Genomic DNA, 19,977 nt, shown 5'->3' with positions numbered 1-19,977 from the left:
AACAAAAACAGAGAGAAATGACACACAGTGCTCTGGATTTAGACAAGTATACACAGATATGTTTTGTTCATATTTCATATCAGAGGTTTATAACCACTTTAACCACTTCCCACCCGGCCAATTCACATATACGGCCGGGTGGGAGCCGTCTACTTCTGATAGGACGTTCAGGAACGTCCTTCAGAAGGAGCAGGATCGCGCGCGTGCCCGCGCAGCGGCGCTAAACCCGATGTGCTCGTGTCACCAGGACACGGCGCATCTCAGATCGGCAGGAGGGCTCTGTGATTGGCCCTCCTGATCACATGACGGCCTTGTCCAATCACGGCTGTCATGTGATGTAAACAAACAGCCGGTTGCTAGGCAATCGGCTCCTCCTCTCCTCACACGGAAGTCATCGCTGAGGAGAGGAGAGCAGATCGCTGCAGCCGGCTGATGATCAGTGAGTATGAGCTGTTTTTTACAGCTTTTTACTCACTGATCACCAGTCTAGTGTAAACACACAACACACCACACAGTGTAAACACAGTCCCCACATATGTCCCCAAAACACACATGTCTCCAAAACATACATGTCCCCAAATAATAAAAACACATGTCCCTAATAATAAAAACATGTCCCCCACATATGTCCCACTAAAATCACATGTCCCAATGATTATCTGCACACATATGTACGTGATCACCTGCACACATATGTACATGATCATTTGCGTGATCACACAAACCATTATACATTTAACGGAATTTTTTTTTACCAAAAACATGTAGCAGAATACATTTTGGCTTAAATTTATGACAAAATTTGATTTTATTGGATTTCTTTTAAAATAGAAAAAAGAAAATATTGTTTTTTTTCCCCAAATTTCCGCTTTTTTTGCGCTTATATCGCAAAAAATAAAAAACGGAGTCGTGAATAAATACCACCAAAATAAATCTCTATCTGTGCGAACAAAATGATAAAAATTTCATTTGGGTACAGTGTAGCATGACCGCGCAATTGTCACTTCTAAGCGCTAGAGCGATGAAAGCTGAAAATTGGGCTGGGAAGGAAGGGGGCGAAAGTGCCCTGTATTGAAGTGGTTAAGGAACGTATTCATTAAATGCTAAAAGGTTCATATATTGCGTTACAGATTGCTTTATAGCCTTTCCACAAGCTAAAGAATTTTGGCATCACTGGTAACAGATAGATGTCTCATTCCTAGAGACCAAGAGAAATAAGGGGGGCAAATGGACTTCCATCTAAAATTGAAATAATATTTTAAGGTTGACAGGGGCTTCAGTAACACCCACATCAAGATTTTCTCTGCTTGCAGGAGCTGTAACATCAACAGGAACCAGTAAACCAGCCGTCATTATGGCTGGACTTTCTACTATTACACCATTGTTGCTGTTTGTATTTTCTCTCACTGTTTAGAAGGGAGGTTGAGCAAACCCAGCAGAAAAAATGAGGAACTTTCCTCAGCATATAATAGGAAATGGAAAACCGTTCCAGGAAAATAAACACCCCCTAGCAGATTCACTAAAATAAAAATACTGTAAATGGCTGTTTTCCTGTCAAGCTTCATTGGTAAAATGAAAATAGTATTGTGCCTCCAGGGCTTGCAATGAATCACAGCCATAATCTAAAAATCATTAATGAGGCATAAAATGGCTTTACAGCGGCCCTCATATTTTAATTAAGGCTTGGTTCAGACAAGCATGAAAAGGGGGTTCTCAGAGCTTTTCATAATGCTGTAAGGTGGTACCCTCTAAGCCCATTTGACAAGGGTGTACTGAGCTTAAAAACCACTTCCAGACCGCCCACCATCGCTATATGTCGGCTATTTGAAGAGAAATATCGATGTTATGGTAGCAGCTAGCTGCCATATCCCTGGTATCCTCTTCTTCAGTGAGCGGTCCAGTTTAAGATAAAAGTGGTCTCCGCGGCAGATTCGCCACGAGATCTCTTAACGGCGGAGGAAGAGGGTCCCCCTCCCGCCGCAATCAGATCCTTCCTGTGGCCTGACACGGAGAAGAGTGAGAAGATGACCCCCACACATCTCTATATCATTGCAGGGCAGAAGCGACGTCAAAACATCTTAAAGGGACATTTTTTTTTCCATTTTAGTTTAAATATGAGATCTGAGGTCTTTTTGACCCCAGATCTCATATTTCAGAGGTCCTGTCATGCTTTTTTTCTATTACATAATAGAATAAAAGTGACAATTTTTTTTTTTAAAGTGTAAAAATAAAAAAATAAAAAGGTCAAATAAATAAGAATTAAAAAAATATTTTAAAGCGCCCCGTCCCGATGAGCTTGCATGCAGAAGCGAACGCAAACGTTGAGTAGCGCCCACATATGAAAACGGTGTTCAAACCACACATGTGAGGTATTGCCTCGATCGAGCGAGAGCAATAATAATAATTTTCTAGCAAAAAAAAAAACAGTTTTTAACTTAAAAGACTTTAACGTAAAGAACAAATCTCAGAAAGAGGCTCAATCCTTAAGTGGTTAAAGTCACTGGACTTGACTTAGGCCCCATTCACACCAGCTTCAAGCTACAAAACGCTGGAGGGGAAAAAATAGGATTTTTTGTACTCACCGTAAAATCCATTTCTCTGTAATTCACTGACCGACACAGCTCCCTGTGCTAACAACCCTCCCTGCTGCCCCAGCAGCCTCAGTACGTCAACAAGCAGTATAACGTAGAGAAAAGGAGGGGTGGTTGCTGTGTCGGTCGGTGCATTACAGAGAAAAGGATTTTATGGCGAGTACAAAAAATCCTATTTTCTCTTATATTCACCGGCCGACACAGCTCCTCTCTGTAACTAAATGGGATGTCCCCAAGCAGTGCCAAACGAGGGGTGGGAAAAAACAGCATTACAACTTCATCCACCATGGCAAGTGGGAACTAGCGAAACTAAACCCACAAAAAAACAGCAGTGCATGGAAAAACACACTGCCATATAACCGGTTATTCTCAACAGGAGAGATCCCAAACACCGCAACCTTTTTTGCGGAAGTAATTGCAACAGTACATTAACAAACAGTACTGCGTTTTTATCGAAAAAACAGGAAAAAAATTTCAATTGCAACTGCACGGCCGTCTGCAAAACTTTGCGGCCAAAACAGGCATCAGCCGATGCACTGAAGTCTACCTTGTAGAACTTGGTAAACGTATGGACAGCTGACTCGGTCGCCTCCTTACCTGAGCGACTGAAGCTTGGTGCAGGAAGGCCCAAGACTTTCTGATTGCCCTTGTAGAGTGGGCCGCGACCGGAAAGGGGGGCACCTGCCACTTCAAGGCGTAGGCTTGTACTACAATCTGTCTGATCCACCTGGAAATGGTGGCAGACGAGACCGCCATACCCTTCTTTGGACCAGCCACCGAAACAAACAGCGAGTCTGACTTCTGAAAGGGAGCTGTGGCAGACAAATACACTTTTAGAGCCCTAACCACGTTGAGAGCGTGAAGGGCCACCTCCTTGGGGTGCTTCGGCTTAGGACACAACGATGGTAATACAATGTCCTCATTGATATGAAAGGCCGAGACCACCTTTGCTAGAAAGGACGGTTGAGGACGCACCACCACCTTATCCCTGTGGATGACCAGATAAGGCGAATTGCAGGACAAGGCCGCCAATTCAGAAACCCTCCTGGCCGATGTGATGGCCACTAGAAAAACACTTTCTGTGAAAGGGTCAACAAGGGAATCTCCCTGATATTCTCAAACAGCGGCTTTTGAAGCGTCGACAACACCAGGTTTAAATCCCACAGAGGTAACGGTGGACGAACCGGAGGGACTACATGTCGTACCCCCTGAACAAAGGTACTCACTAATGAGTGAGACGCCGGGATCGCTGAAAAAAGACAGCCAAGGCTGAAATTTGCCCCTTAATGGTGCTCAACGCCAACTTCTGGTCTACACCTTGCCGAAGAAACAGCAGGATCCTGGATATAGAAATGGAATGCGGATGCCATCCTTTCTCCTCACACATGGAGATGTACGCCTTCCAGGTACTGTGGTATATCTTCCGTGAAGATTTCCGCTCCCTCAAATAGTTGGAATCACAGAGTCTGACAGACCCCGGTTCCTCAGCACCTGGCTCTCAATAGCCATGCCATTAAAGCCAGCGATGGTAAAGCAGGGTGAAAGATTGGACCTTGAGACAGGAGGTCCTGCCGCAGCGGCAGTCGCCAGGGAGCATCTGCCACCAGACGCACCAGGTCTGCGTACCAGGGTCGCTGAGGCCAATCTGGGGTCACCAGGATTACTGGAATCCCCTCAGCTTCCACTCTGCGCAGCAGGCGTGGTAACAGTTTTAGCGGACGAAAGGCGTAGATCAGCTGGTACTGATCCCATGGAGCCACCAGCGCATCCGACACGTCTGCCCGCGGATCTCGTCCTGGACACGAATCTCGGCACCTTCCGATTGAGATGGGAGGCCAATAGAGCCACATCTGGTGTGCCCCATTTCAGGCACAGCAGCCTGAATATCTCCGGATGCAATACCCATTCTCCTGGGTCTAGCATCTGTCAACTCAGATAGTCCGCCTGCCAATTTTCCACCCCCGGGATGTAAATGGCCAAAACGTGTCGCAATGCCCACCGAAGTATGTGAGCGACCTCCCCAGCAGGGGCTGAGCTGCTTGTTCCCCCTTGGTGATTTATGTACGCCACAGACGTGGCTTTGTCTGACTGTATCCTGATCGGACGCCCTTGAAGACACATCGACCATCTGTGGAGACACAGCCTGATCGCTCTCAATTCTAGCAGATTGATCGGCAACTCGGAATTCTTCCGTAGATCAGAGGCCCTGCGCCGACTGAATCCTCACCACTCCACCCCAGCCGGATAGACTGGCGTCCATAGCGATCACCGTCCATTTCAGAGGAAGGAACGATTTTCCGGACTGAATCTGCGGGGACTTCAGCCACCAGATCAGAGAGTCCCTGACTGGCTGGCTCACCTGGATCTGCCGATCCAGGGACAATGGAGATTTGTCCCATTTTGTCAAAATCTCCTTTTGTAGGACTCTGGTGTGGAACTGGGCATAAGGTACTGCCTCAAAGGAGGCCACCATGAGTCCCAGTACTCGCATGCAAAAGTGGAGCGACGACCACTTGCGGGTCACCAGTAGTTTAACCGCAGATCTGAGAGTCTGCAATTTGTCTGAAGGGAGAAAGACTCTCGCTTCCCTGGAGTCCTATAGTAAACCTAGGTACTCCAGACGCTGGGTCGGTACAAGCACAGACTTCCTTAGGTTCAACAGCCACCCAAATTCTCACAGGGTCTGCATGATGATCGCCACATCCTCCTCTAATTCTGAGGCGGAAGATGCTCTCAGGAGGAGATCGTCTAGATAACCCATGATCGCGATCCCGCGTTGTCGCAGCAACGCCAATACTGGAGCCAGTACTTTGGTAAAGACTCGGGGGGGCTGATGTCAGGCCAAAGGGAAGATCCACAAATTGGTAGTGGGCTTCCCAGACTGCCCAACGCAGAAATTTTTGATGCCGAAGGCATATGGGTATGTGCAGGTACGCATCCTGGATGTCCGAGGACGCCAGGAAGTCCCCTTGATGGAGTGCAGCAACTACTGAGCGAACTGATTCCATCCTGAACCTCTGCACTTTTACAAAGTGATTGAAGGCTTTTAAGTCCAAGATCAGACGTACCACTTCCTTCTTCTGAACCACAAACGGATTTGAGTAGAACCCCTGGAAGCATTCCGATTACGGAACTGGTACAATCGCCCCGATTCAGCAAGTCCCTCACCACCCCAAACAGGGCCTCCCGGCGAATTGGGGATGCGGGTATGCTGGAGGGGAAGAATCTGTTTGGCGGCCAAGAAAGAAACTCTTGTAGCCTGTGGAAATCAAGTCGCAGACCCATTGGTCGGATAACCAGGAGGTCCACCGGGCTGCAAACTCCCGAAGGCGATCCCCCACCCAAGATGTGGGTGGGAGCAAACCTTCATGCGGTAGCACTTTTGTTCACAGGCTTGTGGTTCCAGGGACGCTTCTGACCGTCCGTGGGAATCCTGTCGGGCTGAGGACGTTTTGTCGAAGCACTGGGTGGACGAAAAAGCCGCTTATGAGTGGAAAAGGAGGGCCCTTGCCTGCGGCGTGGCTCCTTAGCCTTCCTGGCCTGTGGGAGTAGTGTACTCTTACCACCCGTGGCATTTTTAATAATGTCATCCAACAAGGCAGTTGCCAAGGAAGGGAAGATCTGTCAGGGCTTTCTTGGATGCCTGGTCAGCACACTGAAGCCCTGGACAACAGCAGGAGCGTATCCAGGGCCGCGTCACAAACGTACTTAAGACCTTGCACTAGTTGGTCTGCTAGTTCCACGCAGACAGGGGAGGCCTGTTGCTCTCCCAATTTGCGGGGTTTTGCCCACTGCGACACCAGTGTGGATGCCAGTACAGGTCGCACGGCTGACCCCACAACCGTAAACAAGGAACTAGCCATCGCCTCGGCCTTCCTGTCCGTGGGATCCTTGAATGCAGGAGTCCCCTCAACCGGGATCGTAGTTACTTTATTTAACCTAGATACTGGGGGGTCCACGACCGGAGGAGCCGACCATTTCTTGAGAAGGCTTTCCTCAAAGGGGTAATGCACCGCCATGTTTTTGGGGACCAAAAAGGTCCTTTGCGGCCAACCCCATTCCCTGTAGATGAACTTGTCAAAATAAGTCAAATACGGGAACACCTTAAGTGAACGTGCTAGCTTGCGGGACCCAAAAGGGACTGATACATCAGCAGAGGGGTCCGCTGTCTCATGGATCTTCAGGGTATCACGCACAGCTGTGATAAGTGCTCCAACCAGTGACTTGTCGCGCCCGGATCCGGACGGGGAATCATCCTCGCTGCTTGAATGGTCCTGGTCAGCCTCATCTGATAGGTCAGAGCAGGGGTCACCAGCCACAGCAGAGCCCGAGTCTGCATCAGAGCTCTCCCCAGAGGACGGGGGGGGGGAGGCAGGGGCCTTTTACGCGCACCTTTCCTTCCACGCACCATCTCAGGGTGTCCATGGGCACAGCGCTATCCGCAGGTGACCCGGTTGCGATAGCCTGGATTTCAGGGGAAGAAACACCAGTTTCTGAAGCCATGCTGACCCTACCCTGTCTGCCACCTAAAAGGGGACTTAGGACAGTGAAGGTCCCACCCTCCTGCTGTCACTGACTGGGTGGGGTGGGATTCCTAGCGCCAGACTCACCACCCTGGGGCGTTCTGTGATGGTTACCAGCCGTGCCTGTAATCCCCAGGAGGTTACCCAAGTGTACAGTGAAGAAACTGTGTCGGCAGCAGCTGTAGAAAAGAGCGGTGAAACGATCTGCAGAGCTTGCACCAGCATTCAGGAAATGGCCATCCAGCGTCCTCTATAAACAGGGAACACAGGAAACAGCATGTAATAGCACATGGTATGCTGTCACAAGAGAGCTGCGGTGAAAAGAGCGCTCTGGCTTCAAAAAAATGGCCGCCAATGCTACTAATAGGAAAATCTCATAGAAAATGGCCGCTGAGGCTCACAAGGGGAGCCTACTCTGCCCTCAGTCAAAAGGGCCGCCGGACTGGGACTGCAGAGAAGGGCAACCAAACTGATAAGAGGCATGGAGCAACTCAGCTATGAGGAAAGATTAGAGGAACTGAATTTATTCACTCTTGATAAGAGGAGATTAAGGGGGGATTTGATCAACATGTACAAATATATAAGGGGTCCATATAGGGAACTTGGTGTCGAGTTATTCACTTTAAAGTCAACAAAGAGGACAAGGGGGCACTCTTTACGTCTAGAGGAGAAGAGATTTCATCTCCAAATACGGAAAGGTTTCTTCACAGTAAGAGCTGTGAAAATGTGGAATAGACTCCCTGCAGAGGTGGTTATGGCCAGCTCAGTGGATTGCTTTAAGAAAGGCCTGGATTATTTCCTAAGTGTACGTAATATAACTGGGTACTAAAATTTATAGGTAAAGTTGATCCGGGGAAAATCCGAATGCCTCTCGGGGGATCAGGAAGGAATTTTTTCCCCTACTTTAGCAAATTGAATCATGCTCTGCTGTTTTTTTTTGCCTTCCTCTGGATCAACTGTGGGTATAGAATTGGGTATATGGGCTGGTATATGTATGTGTGTATATATATATATGTATATATATATGTGTATAGATGTATATATGTGTGTATATGTATGTATAGTATATTTTATTTTATTTATTTTTATTTTATTTTTTTTGGTTGAACTGGATGGACTTGTGTCTTTTTTCAACCTGACTAACTATGTAACTATGTAACAGCGCCATGCGGTGACAAGAGAAATCATAGAAAAACGTTGCCTCCAACCAGCAAAAATACCTCCACAGACACCTTTTTGGGATCCCCCGCACTGGGACCAGGACCATAGCTAGACGCACAGAGCCCCTACAGGTGAGAGACCCAGCGATCTTCATACACACATCACCAGCAGCACATGCAGTCGCCCCAGCCCCCCCCCCGTGGGAGAGAAGAGGAGGTGAGGTGGCCCCCGAATCGACCTCCCAGGGAATGCCCAGCTGCTCAACCCCCCGAAGCAGGGAGAGCCGTACTTACCAGTCCTGAAGAGCTGGGAGACATTCCATGACAGACCCACTCCTGCGCAGTTACAGGGTGGCTGCTGGCCTCGGTATACTGTGATCCAGACATCAGTAGCCCGGTCATATGTATACCCCGGAGCATTTAAGCTCACCGACCACCTCTGGAGCTGAGGTATGTCGTGGCCTGCCGAGCCTTAGCTCTGACCTGCACACACTCGATGGCCGGACTGGGGGGGGACTACAAGGATAACTCAACCAGCCTGTCACCCAGCCAGCAGTTGATAGAAGATCCCAGGATCTTTCATCTTGTGCAAAAGTATAAATCCTGCATCAAAAAAATGGACCCGCAGGGTTTCTAGGTCATTCTCCTTCACTAGGCAAAATAAAAAAGTGAGGCTGCTGGGGCAGCAGGGAGGGTTGTTAGCACAGGGTCCGCCCCCTGGGCGGTACTGACAATTTTGTGTATTGTGTTACAATTTTGCCTAGTTCTCCTAGTGGTAGGCTAACAAACCCATTTAATTATAGAGAGGAGCTGTGTCGGTTGGTGAATATAAGAGAAAATCTATTATTCTCAATGGAGACGGTTCACATCTCCACTCCAAGTCGCCTGAAGCCGAATGCCTGAAGCTCAACCAAGTTCTTCTTTTTACATTGGTGACCTTTTATCCTGCACAAAATTCCTTGCTTTAGTGCTTTGCAACCAATCACGTGGGGGGGGGGGGGGGGGGGGGGAGTGTTTTTGCTTGCACCACGGGTGTTGAAGAGGGGAAACTGAGAATTCCTGGCTGGCAGAATACAGTGGTTACTGCTAGTGGCTATAGTAACCATATGTAGAAAAATCCAACATGCTAATTGTACCCAAGATGATTGATCAATTAATTTTGGTACAATCAACCTGCCCATACATGGTTCGAATCTCAGCCGGTCCCTGCTGAACCGGCCAAGATTTAAACGGTCTATGGTCAGCTTAACATTTTTACAGAAAGGTCAGCAATAGCAGATCACATATTTCCCTTATTACAGATTTTCTTGGTCTTGTTCATCAACAGTGCAGCCTGGAGCTGCTGTACCATCAGCACACTCTGGAACCCTAGGCAACATTTTAAAATTTGACTCATGACACCACAAAGCCACATACCTACCAAAGTATCACAAATGGTGCAAAAGCTTGTCCATCAATGGTTAACCATAATAATAATGCAAATGTAAGGTAGGGACACCGGACCATACATATGCCCAAAAGGGCATGTATATTAAAAAAAAATTAGAAAAGCAAAATGTCTGAATGGTTGCCATGAGCAATGCAAACTTGAGGCTTAATGGTTTTTCATCAAACTCTGCAGGTATATTCAGGTAGACCAGGGAATAGTTTAACTAGTAAATGTTGGAGAAAAGTACCTAAGGATTATTGAAGGGAAATTTTATATGAAAGCGCATAGGCTTGATTTTCAAATAGACTTCTTCGCTTAATATATAACTCATAAAATGAGAAGTACCATAACAGTTAAACAGCAAAAAGTATTAACCTAGAGCACACTGGCCACAGGCACTAATAACACTTTATTAATTAACCAACGCATGCCTTGGAATTAAGCCTGCATTTCATTGCAGCCCACTGAGCAGAGGCAGCTGGAAAAGTACCTTTGTTGTTCCAGGACACTTGGTCTATTAAAGTCAGACTTGCAGCATCAACAATGAGTGTTAAAAAGAGGAAATTATTTAAACAAGGGCATAAGAGGTAGTTAAAGTCTGGAATATTTTGGCTGAGATATGACAACAGAAATATCATAAAATTTAAAGGATTGCGCTACAAGGTAAGATTATTGTGTAACCAGTGCACACTGCCATGCTTTCATTCTGCCACTATTAAAGTAATTTTGTAACTCGAGAGTCCTAACTATGACTACTACTTGGTCTGAATTTTATCTCAGACTGAGTAAACTATATGGGAAATGTGACAGCAAGGTATGGCAGATGAATGGGTTTGAAAATGATCAGACTAGAGTTTTAACAGATAAGATAGGTGTAAGGGTACACAGATGTGGTTACTTATACACCATTTCACACTGCACTACCCAATGATTTGCACTTGATGGAGTTCTAAATTAAGGGTACTAAGCACACAAATTAAGCAAATGGTCATCAGCGGTTGTCTTACCATCGTGATTTAATGAGGCTTTACACCCGATACAGGTACTGCGTTTCTTTGCAAATGCCATTAGGCCACCAACTTTTGAAGTAAGGACTGTCTTGCAACGAGTATGTTCTCCCTCTGTCAATAAAACACAGAGCTAATATTAGACAATACCAGGTATTGGTTATGTTGTCTTTCTGTAATCAATACTGACAAGGTTAAAAAATACAACATTGTTTAAATAAAAACAGTTCAATATAAGTAACACATATGTTTCTGATATTCATCAGAAATAAATTAAGGGTACATTACAATGGCTGTTCCGTTCGGGTCTGCTTGTCAGTTTTTCTGGCTGATATGAAAGGAAACCATCCACGGCAAACATTCTTCAGCTAAAAGGGTATCCAATACAAAGCAATGTCCTCAGATACTTCTGAAGTGGTGAAACAGAATTGGTGCCCTAAAACTAGTATCCCACAAATAAGAAAATGTTAATTTCGCACAATTTTGTTTATTTGTAATAGATTGCCTTCATGTCTTCAAAGACACCTATCCACATATAGCCAAAAATATAACATATATTGCAGTTGGCTTTAAAGTGATACTAAACACACACGGTTTCATTTACATTGTCCTTTCGCTTTCTGTATATGGATGATGGCACTATGATTATTTGCATTAAAGAAATATGGAAGTACCTTTTTCCTAATCGATATACAGCGGTCACATGACCCAGATCTTTTCCAGCCTGTCTGCAGGGAAACAAAAACAGAAGGAACTTCTAGTCCTCTGCTACTGGTCACATTTTTAAACCACTTCAGCCTCGGAAGATTTGGCTGCTCAATGACCAGAGCACTTTTTTACAATTTGGCACTGCCTTGCTTTAACTTGTACATTATGCACATTAGAAGCTTATGTCACTCATCACTCACTCTTCTAACCAATTGTAGACCAAGCTCTTTCTGACACTTTTTGTTTACATGAAAAAAATATTTGCTTTTTGCTAGAAAATTACTTTGAACCCCCAAATATTATATATATTTTTTAAAGCAAAGGCCCTACAGATTAAAATGGTGGGTGTTGCAATTTTCTTTTTCACAAAAGTATTTGCGCAGCAATTTTCAAACGCAATTATTTTGGGGGAAAAAAAAAACTTTTTAATTTAAATGCACTAAAACACACTATATTGACCAAACGTTTGATGAAATAAAGATGATCTTATGCCGAGTACATGGACACCAAACACGACATGCTTTAAAATTGCGCACAAACGTGCAGCCGCGACAAACTACATACATTTTTAAAAGCCTTTAAAATCCTTTACAGGTTACCACTTTATATTTACAGAGGAGGTCTACTGCTAAAATTACTGCCCTAGATCTGACCTTCACAGTGATACCTCACATGCATGATGCAATTGCTGTTTACATATGACACCAGACCGATGCTTATCTCAGGGAATGTAAATACCCCTATGATAGCAATAGGTAAGGACAGGTATTCTTTTTGGAAAAAATGTGGGTCTATTTGAGCCTAGATCTCTCCTGTGCCCTCAAAGCATCTGACTACACTAAGATCGGTGTGATAAAATGCTTTCCCAATGGCACTGTTTACATTCGGCAAAATCGAAGTCATGAAATGTTTGTAGCTTCCGGTTTCTTAGGCCATAGAGATGATTGGAGCCACTCTGGTCTCCGATCAGCTCTATGGTCAGCTGGCGGAACCACCAGTTGCATTCTCGGGTTCCCTATTGGGAAAGGAGAGCCCAAGAAAACCATGGAAGGCGGGGGGAGGGACGCAGGGAGAGTACGTTGCTGGTCCCTGTTGGACATATATTGTAATGTTCTTTTCATGCAGCCTGTGGGCTGAATGAAAAAAAAAAAAAAAAGATTGAACGGTGGATATGCCCACCATTAGAATACTGCCCTTCATCCACCCACTTCTAATGATGGGCATACATGCACCATTTTTTTTAAACTGTGGTGGTGAAATCACCTCCTACAGTGCTGGAGTCGCTGATTTACGTATCGTGAGAGCAAACGTTGTTGCTGTCAGAATAAATAAATCAGTGCTGCAGCTGAATGGAGTACCTGCTAAGCAAATGATGGTTAACAATAAAACAAAGTAACATTACAGTATAACAGCAAGATATACCATACCTGCAAAGCAAATACAATAAAACATAGTAAAAATAAAACAATACAGTTCTAAAATACAGGAACAAAAGAGACAAAACAATAGAGAGCGAACATAAGAGAGCAAACATAAGAGAGCAAACATAAGAGAGCAAACATAAGAGAGCAAACATAAGAGAGCAAACATAAGAGAGCAAACATAAGAGAGCAAACATAAGAGAGCAAACATGAGAGAGCAAACATGAGCGAGCAAACATGAGCGAGCAAACATGAGCGAGCAAACATGAGCGAGCAAACATGAGCGAGCAAACATGAGCGAGCAAACATGAGCGAGCAAACATAAGCGAGCAAACATAAGCGAGCAAACAATAGAGAAGAAAAATAAAACCACAACCATTTTTTTGGTGTTTTTTTGTTGCACTTTATATAAACAAACAAAAGTTGGTGGCCTAATGGCATTTGTAAACATTTCAGATTAGGGTCTTTCAAAACGTGATGGCCATCCCATCTTTCGAGACCCTGTGTAAGTGTACCCTAGGACTGTGTAGTGCTGTACCCTATGTGAATACTCCACTCGTGTGTGGTAGCGTTTGAAACAGTCGTTGATGCAGAGACCAGGTTGGTCAGGACAAGAGGGACACTAAAAGTGGGTGTCATGCCTAAACCCATGTTTTTTGCAGACACGACATTTTCTTTGGGGTGTTCTTTGGGCAAAGGTACCAGGGAGGACATATGGAAAATGCCTCTCATGCAGTTGGCTCACTGCATTTGCGTTGGTAAGGTGGGACATAACGTCAGGAAACAGAAGGGCTGTGACGATCTCTTCCTAGAATTAAGGTGGCTTACAGCAGAGCCAATTGGAATAAATATACAGACACTTGTTTATACCAGCGTCTGGCCTTATGGGCAATTAGATACGGCGCCAACAACTGGTGGTTGAGGTACACCCCTCCCATGTTAAGGTTGTATTCATGGAAAAAGAGGGGTTTCTCCACAACACCAGTCGCCGTAGGAATTTGGACTGTCGTATCTGCATGAAGGGAGGACAGAACAAAAACATTCCGTGAATCCCTCTACTTCATGCTAACAAATTATTACATTTCAAGCAGGATCTCTCCCCCCCCCGTCTAAGTCAGGACTCTGCCAGCCGCTGGGGGAAGCCCCAGGGATCAGATTTGCCCTGTCACCAAGCTTATACATCTTGACCCTATATCTGACACGCTTGTGGCCAGAAAACGTAATCATGGACTCATTAACGCAGACAACTTGATCAGGAGTAAACAAGGCTGCAAACTGGTGGTTTATGAGGGGCCGAATTTTGTGGAGCCGACTGTATCCAGGGTCACCCCGAGGACTACAGAGTTCATTTCATTGAAATGTATGAACCGCAAGATCTGCTTGTATCGTGTCCTGGTCATGGAGGCAGGGAACACGGGCATATGGTGATTTGGGTCAGTGGACCAATATGACCGCAATTCACTCTTTAGTTATGCCCATGAGGAGGGATTAGCCCAGGAAGGGCACTATGGGCTTGATGGGCCTGTGTTTGTCTTCTTCTTGGTGGCCATGGGACACTACTCGTGCTAGCCACCTCACCAGCTTGAACTGCACTTATGGGACTCGCCACATCACCAAGTGTTACTACAGTGCTGGATGTACGACCAGGTTGTACTAGGCCTCTGGTGCTTGCCAGTTCACCAGAAAGATGAGCGGCACTAGCACTGGCTCTTTGCTCCATACAAGTTCTTGCACCTCAACAACAGCAGAAGAATGCAGGTGCTAGCAGGTATCTGGGCTGATCCTGCTAACGCTGCGTTTTCGGGAACCCTAAACTACTGGGGTTAATTTTGAATGGCACCTTGCCAACAGATGTGCGCTGTGCTACCAAAAATACTATATGCACTTTTCTGGTGCTTTAGGAGAGGCATTACAATAGTGTGAATGGGTCCAGAGAGCAGAATGACAAAGATATCAGCTCACCAGTCTGTTGCTTCTCCTTTTAACTTTACAGTCACAGACTGAATGAATGAATGAATAACTTGTATAGCGCTACATATGCAAACTAAATTGCCTTAGGGCGCTTTGCCGCCAGCGTCCATCTGGGTTTTCAGAAGAGATGGGTCTTCAGCTTATTCATGAAGGCCAGATAGCTTTCTTCCGAGTGGATGTCCGCGGGTAGAACATTTCATAGCTGTGGTCCTTGGATTGCAAACCTTCATTTGCCTTTTAATTTATAACGGGTCTTGGGGATGTGGAGGAGGTTCTGGTTAGTTGACCAGAGGGTGCGACCTGGGGTGTAGTGCTTTATTTTGTCGCAGAGTTATTGCAGCGCTTTTCCTTGTGTACATTTGTGAGGCAGAGGGTCTTGAATGTAACTCGATCCTTCACGGCTAGCCAATGGAGGGTCCTCAGGGACGGGCTAATTGATTCCCAGGGTTGTTTTCCAGTTATCAGTCTGGCTGCTGTGTTCTGGACGATGTGTAGATGTGAAATTTGGTATTTTGGATGTCCTAGGTAGAAGGAATTTGCGTAGTCAAGCTGGGAATTGATGATTGTTCCAAATACTGCTGCTGTATCTCCTTCCGGGGTGAAAGGGATGAGTCTACGCAGTAGGCGAAGAAGGTAGTGGGATCCACTGACTACTGATCCCATTTGTGCATCCATTGTCATGTTTGAGTCAAAGATGACTCCAAGGCTTTTGGCTTTAGTGCTGGGGGTGATGGGTTGTCCGAGGATGGCAAGTGGTGTGGACATCGTGCCAGGGTTTTTGTTTCCGTTTGCGTGGAGGAAGAGGAGTTCTGTGTTGGATCCGTTCAGTTTAAGGGAACTCTCCGTCATCCAATCGATCAATTAGACAGTTTTCCAGTGCCTGGTATTGGTCTTTTTTTGTTGGTTATGTGTAGGTAGAGTTGGATGTCATCCGCGTAGGAGTGATAAAGTAGATCCTGGTTGCTGATGATTTTGAGGAGTGGGCGGAGATAGATGTTAAAGATTGGGGAGGTACAAGACATAAATGGATTGATTTACTAAAACTGGGGAGTGCAAAATCTGCTGCAGCAGTGCATTGTAGTCAAATAACTCAACATAAGCTTGTTTAACCACTTACAGACCGGATCATTTTGCTGGTCAAAGACCAGACCACTTTTTGCGATTCGGCACTTCGTCGCTTTAACTAACAATTGCGCGATCGTGCGACGTAGCTCCCAAACAAAATTGACGTCCTTTTTTCCCACAAATAGAGCTTTCTTTTGGTGGTATTTGATCACCCCTGCGGTTTTTATTTTTTGCGCTATAAACAAAAATAGAGCGACAATTTTGAAAAAAACCCATTCTTTTTTTACTTTTTGTCATAATAAATATCCCCCAAAAATATATAAAAAAACATTTTTCCCCTCAGTTTAGGCCGATACGTATTCTTCTACATATTTTTGGTAAAAAATAAAAATAAAAAAAAATCGCAATAAGCGATTATTGATTGGTTTGTGCAAAAGTTAGAGCGTTTACAAAATAGGGATAGTTTTATGGCATCTTTATTAATAATTTTTTATTATTATTTTTTTTTACTAGTAATGGTGGAAATCAGCGATTTTTATTGTGACTGCGACATTGCGGCGGACACATCGGACATTTTTGGGACCATTGTCCTTTTACAGTAATCACTGCTATATAATTGCAGTGATTCCTGTGTAAATGACACTGGCAGTGAAGGGGTTAACCAGTGGGTGGCAGTGTAGGGGTTACGTGTTCCTAGGGGTGTGTTACTAACTGTGTGGGGGCTGGGCTTTCATTTAGTGAACACTGATCTCTGCTCCAATCACATGGAGCAGAGATGAGCGTCACTAGTTGCTAGGCAGAATGGGGAAATGCTGTTTACACGGCATTTCCTCCATTGAGCCGTCCCGTGAGACGAGCGTGGGTATCCCCGCAGCGATCGAGTCCGCGGGACCCGCGACCGGACTCACGGGGGTCCCGGTGGCGCGCTCGCGATGGCAGGGTGGCACTGAAGACTGGACGTACCTGTACGCCAATATGCCTGCCCGTGCAATTCTGCCGACGTACACCGGCGCGCGCCAGTCGGGAACTGGTTAATTACGCTTTGACAGAAAACATGGAAGCAGAATGGTTTCAATGCAGAGCTGCACCAGAATTTGCACTGTCCAGTTTTAGTAAATCAACCTCATAATACTTACCTTCTGTTCTGCCAGACAGAGCTATGTAAATCTCAGACTTGGATGGACAAAAATGTACATCAGTCAGCTCATAAAACAGGTCCCATGTATGTATTTTGTTCTAGAGTTTGGCCTTAACCCTTTCATGCCTAAGCCTATTTCTGACATTTGTTGCTTACAAGTTAAAATCTGTATTTTTTTGCTAGAAAATTACCTATAACCCCCAAATATTGTATATATTTTTTTTTAGCAGAGACCCTAGACAATAAAATGGCGATCGTTGCAAATTTTTTTTATGCCACACGGCATTTGCGCAGTGGTCCTGCACAAAATGCAATTGTTTGGGAAAAAATACACTTTCGTCTAACTTTTTTATATAACGTGAAAGATATTATGCAGAGTAAATAGATGCCTAACAAACTAAGGTACTTAAAAACCTCCATAGGCAATGTTTTAAACATTTCTGCTGGTTACTAGTTTAGAGTTACAGAGAGGTCTTGTGCTAGAATTATTGCGCTCACTCTAACGATTGTGGCAATACCTCACGTGTGGCTTGAACACCGTTTACATTTGCAGGCACGACTTACGTATGCTTTTGTGCTTGAGCTCAGAGGGACGGGGAGCTTTAAAAAAAAAAAAATTCTGATTATTTTTATTGCTGTCACAAGGAATCATCCCTTGTGACAGTAATGCCGTGTAAACATGATCAGACTATCCGGTGGACCAATGTCCGCTGGACAATCCGCCCGTGTGTGGGCTCTTGCGGAATTTTTTTCCCAAAGTCCTAGTTTTAACTCAAAAATTGTCAGCCGGACTGCGAGTCTAGCAGACAATCTGGCCGTCTGTGTGCTAGTCCCCCGTACTTTTGAAATGAACGGACTTTCCCGCACACGGAGGAAAGTCCATTCATTTTGAACGCGGCTCCAGGTAACCGGGACTAGCGAAGAAAGTCAATGTCACCGCCCTCGGCGGCGAGATTGACACGTCGCTGGCCCGTCACCTGATATGGACTTAAAGGGGAAGCCCTACGCTGAAAAAAAATGGCGTGGGGGTCCCCCCAAAGTCCATATCAGACCCTTATTCGAGCATGCAGCCCGGACGGTCAGGAAAGGGGGTGGAGACGAGCGAGCCCCCCCCCCCCCCCCCCCCCGAGCCGTAACAGACCTTGTGCCCTCTTCCTGACAACCCTGGCAGTTGGTTGTCGCGGTCTGCGGGCGGGTGGCTTATCAGAATCCGGGAGCCCCCTTTAATAACAGGGCCCCCAGATACCGGCCCCCCACCCTATGTGTACCCCTACCCATTCACCTGTGAAAAAAAATTAATGAAAAAAAAAAATTAAAAATAAAAACACAACACAAGGGTTTAAAATAATTTATTGCACAGCTCCGGGGATCTTCTTCAGTCTTGGGGGGGGGGGGGGGGTCTTCTCGCCGGACTCCTCCGATATCTTCTGCTAACTTTTACTAGCGGTGGAGCCAGGCTTTCTTCTTCGACGCCTTCCGAAGGGCTTCTTCAGACTTCGGTGGGTCTTGTCCCCCTCTTCGGGGGTTCTTCTTGCCGGGCCTCCGCTTTCTTCCTTTAGCTCTTTTACTAGCGGTGGCCCGGTCTTCTGTCGCCGCCGCCTCTTCTTTCGGACTTCGGGGGTCTTGTCCCCCTCTTCGGTTCTTCTAGCCGGGCCTCTGCGCCTTCTTCCAGCTCTTTTACTAGCGGTGGCCCGGTCTGATCATAAGGGGAGGGGACATCACCCGGTGATGTCCCTATATAAATCGCCGCACACCGAGTCCCTGTCATTGCGCCTAGAGAGAGCTTCGAGTCAACATCTCAAGGAGGAAGAAGAAGATGAAAAAGAAGAAGAAGAAGAGAAGGCGGCGGTGATAGAAGACCGGGCCAACGCTAGTAAAAGAGATGGAAGAAGGCGCGAAGGCCCGGCAAGAAGAACCGAAGAGGGGGGGGGCAAGACCCCCGAAGTCGGAAGAGGCGGCGGCAACAGAAGACCGGGCCACCGCTAGTAAAAGAGCTAAAGGAAGAAAGCAGAGGCCCGGCAAGAAGAACCGAAGAGGGGGACAAGAATTTGACCTCCTGCGCTAGTCCCGGCTACCTGGAGCCGCATTCAAAATGAATGGACTTTACTCCGTGTGTGGGCAAGTCTGTTCGTTTCAAAAGTACGGCGGACTCCGGTTGTGTGTGGGCAGGTCCGCTCGTTCGGAAAGTCCGGCGGACCTCCGCTTCAAAGTCCAGCGGTTTGTCCGCTGGGCTAAGTACGCCGGACAGTCTGATCGTGTGCACGCGCCATAATAGTCAGTGACAAGTACTTTTTATGGAGGGATCTGGGGTCTATAAGACCCCGCCTTTGCACTTAAAGTATTAAAAAATCTGCGTTTTGGAATACTAGGAATTTTACAAAATCGGTGCCATTGGCAGCCGAGTAAACCGGAAGTGATGTCATGACATTCCTTCTGGGTTACTAGATAGGAGACCCGATCGGAGCCTTTTCTGGCTTTATTCGGGTCTTGGCGGACCTGTCGGTTGGTCAATTGGGCCTCCCAGTGGGACGGGAGAGCCCAGGAAGTCGGCTGGAGGGAATGTCCCCTCGCGCTCATTAGGATAAAAGCCGAGCGGCTTCTGGCAGCATTGGTTGTCATCACTGAAAAAATAATTCTTCCTTGAACAGTGTATTCTCTGAAAAGAAAATCAATGTATGCATTTAAAGTTTAACTTCCACTTCAGCACTTAAAGCGTTCTGCACACACTTTTTTTTTCTTATGTTACAAGTATTATTAGTCTAGCGTTAAACTCACTTGTTAGGTGTCCGTTTTTTCATAAAATCGGCACTTTTAAAAGGAAAACAACTGAATTGTCATTTTGCTTGTGGGCATTTGAAGCCCTTGTTCCCTTACGTTATAACTACCAGCATGCCTCGCTGGTTCCTGCGCATACACACTGGCAACAGCGCTGAGCGGTGTAAACAACTCGCGTCCATCAAATCA

At 46.0% G+C, this 19,977-nt stretch overlaps 1 protein-coding gene across 1 annotated transcript in view; it reads right to left on the bottom strand.

The window, feature by feature from the left end:
- Positions 1–19,977, bottom strand: part of POLD1 (DNA polymerase delta 1, catalytic subunit) — a 360,607-nt gene that overhangs the window by 71,864 nt on the left and 268,766 nt on the right. The window contains exon 24 of the mRNA XM_077457111.1: positions 10,711–10,824. Within this exon, the coding sequence (XP_077313237.1) occupies positions 10,711–10,824 (114 nt within the window). The remainder of the gene's footprint in view (positions 1–10,710; positions 10,825–19,977) is intronic.

Source organism: Lithobates pipiens, unplaced genomic scaffold (assembly GCF_037356315.1).
Source record: "Lithobates pipiens isolate NorthernLeopardFrog02 unplaced genomic scaffold, aLitPip1_a1.2 Scaffold_27, whole genome shotgun sequence".
Taxonomy (NCBI): Eukaryota; Metazoa; Chordata; class Amphibia; order Anura; family Ranidae; genus Lithobates; species Lithobates pipiens.
Note: the sequence above shows the minus strand (reverse complement) of the source record. Positions and strands in the feature narration are given on the sequence as shown.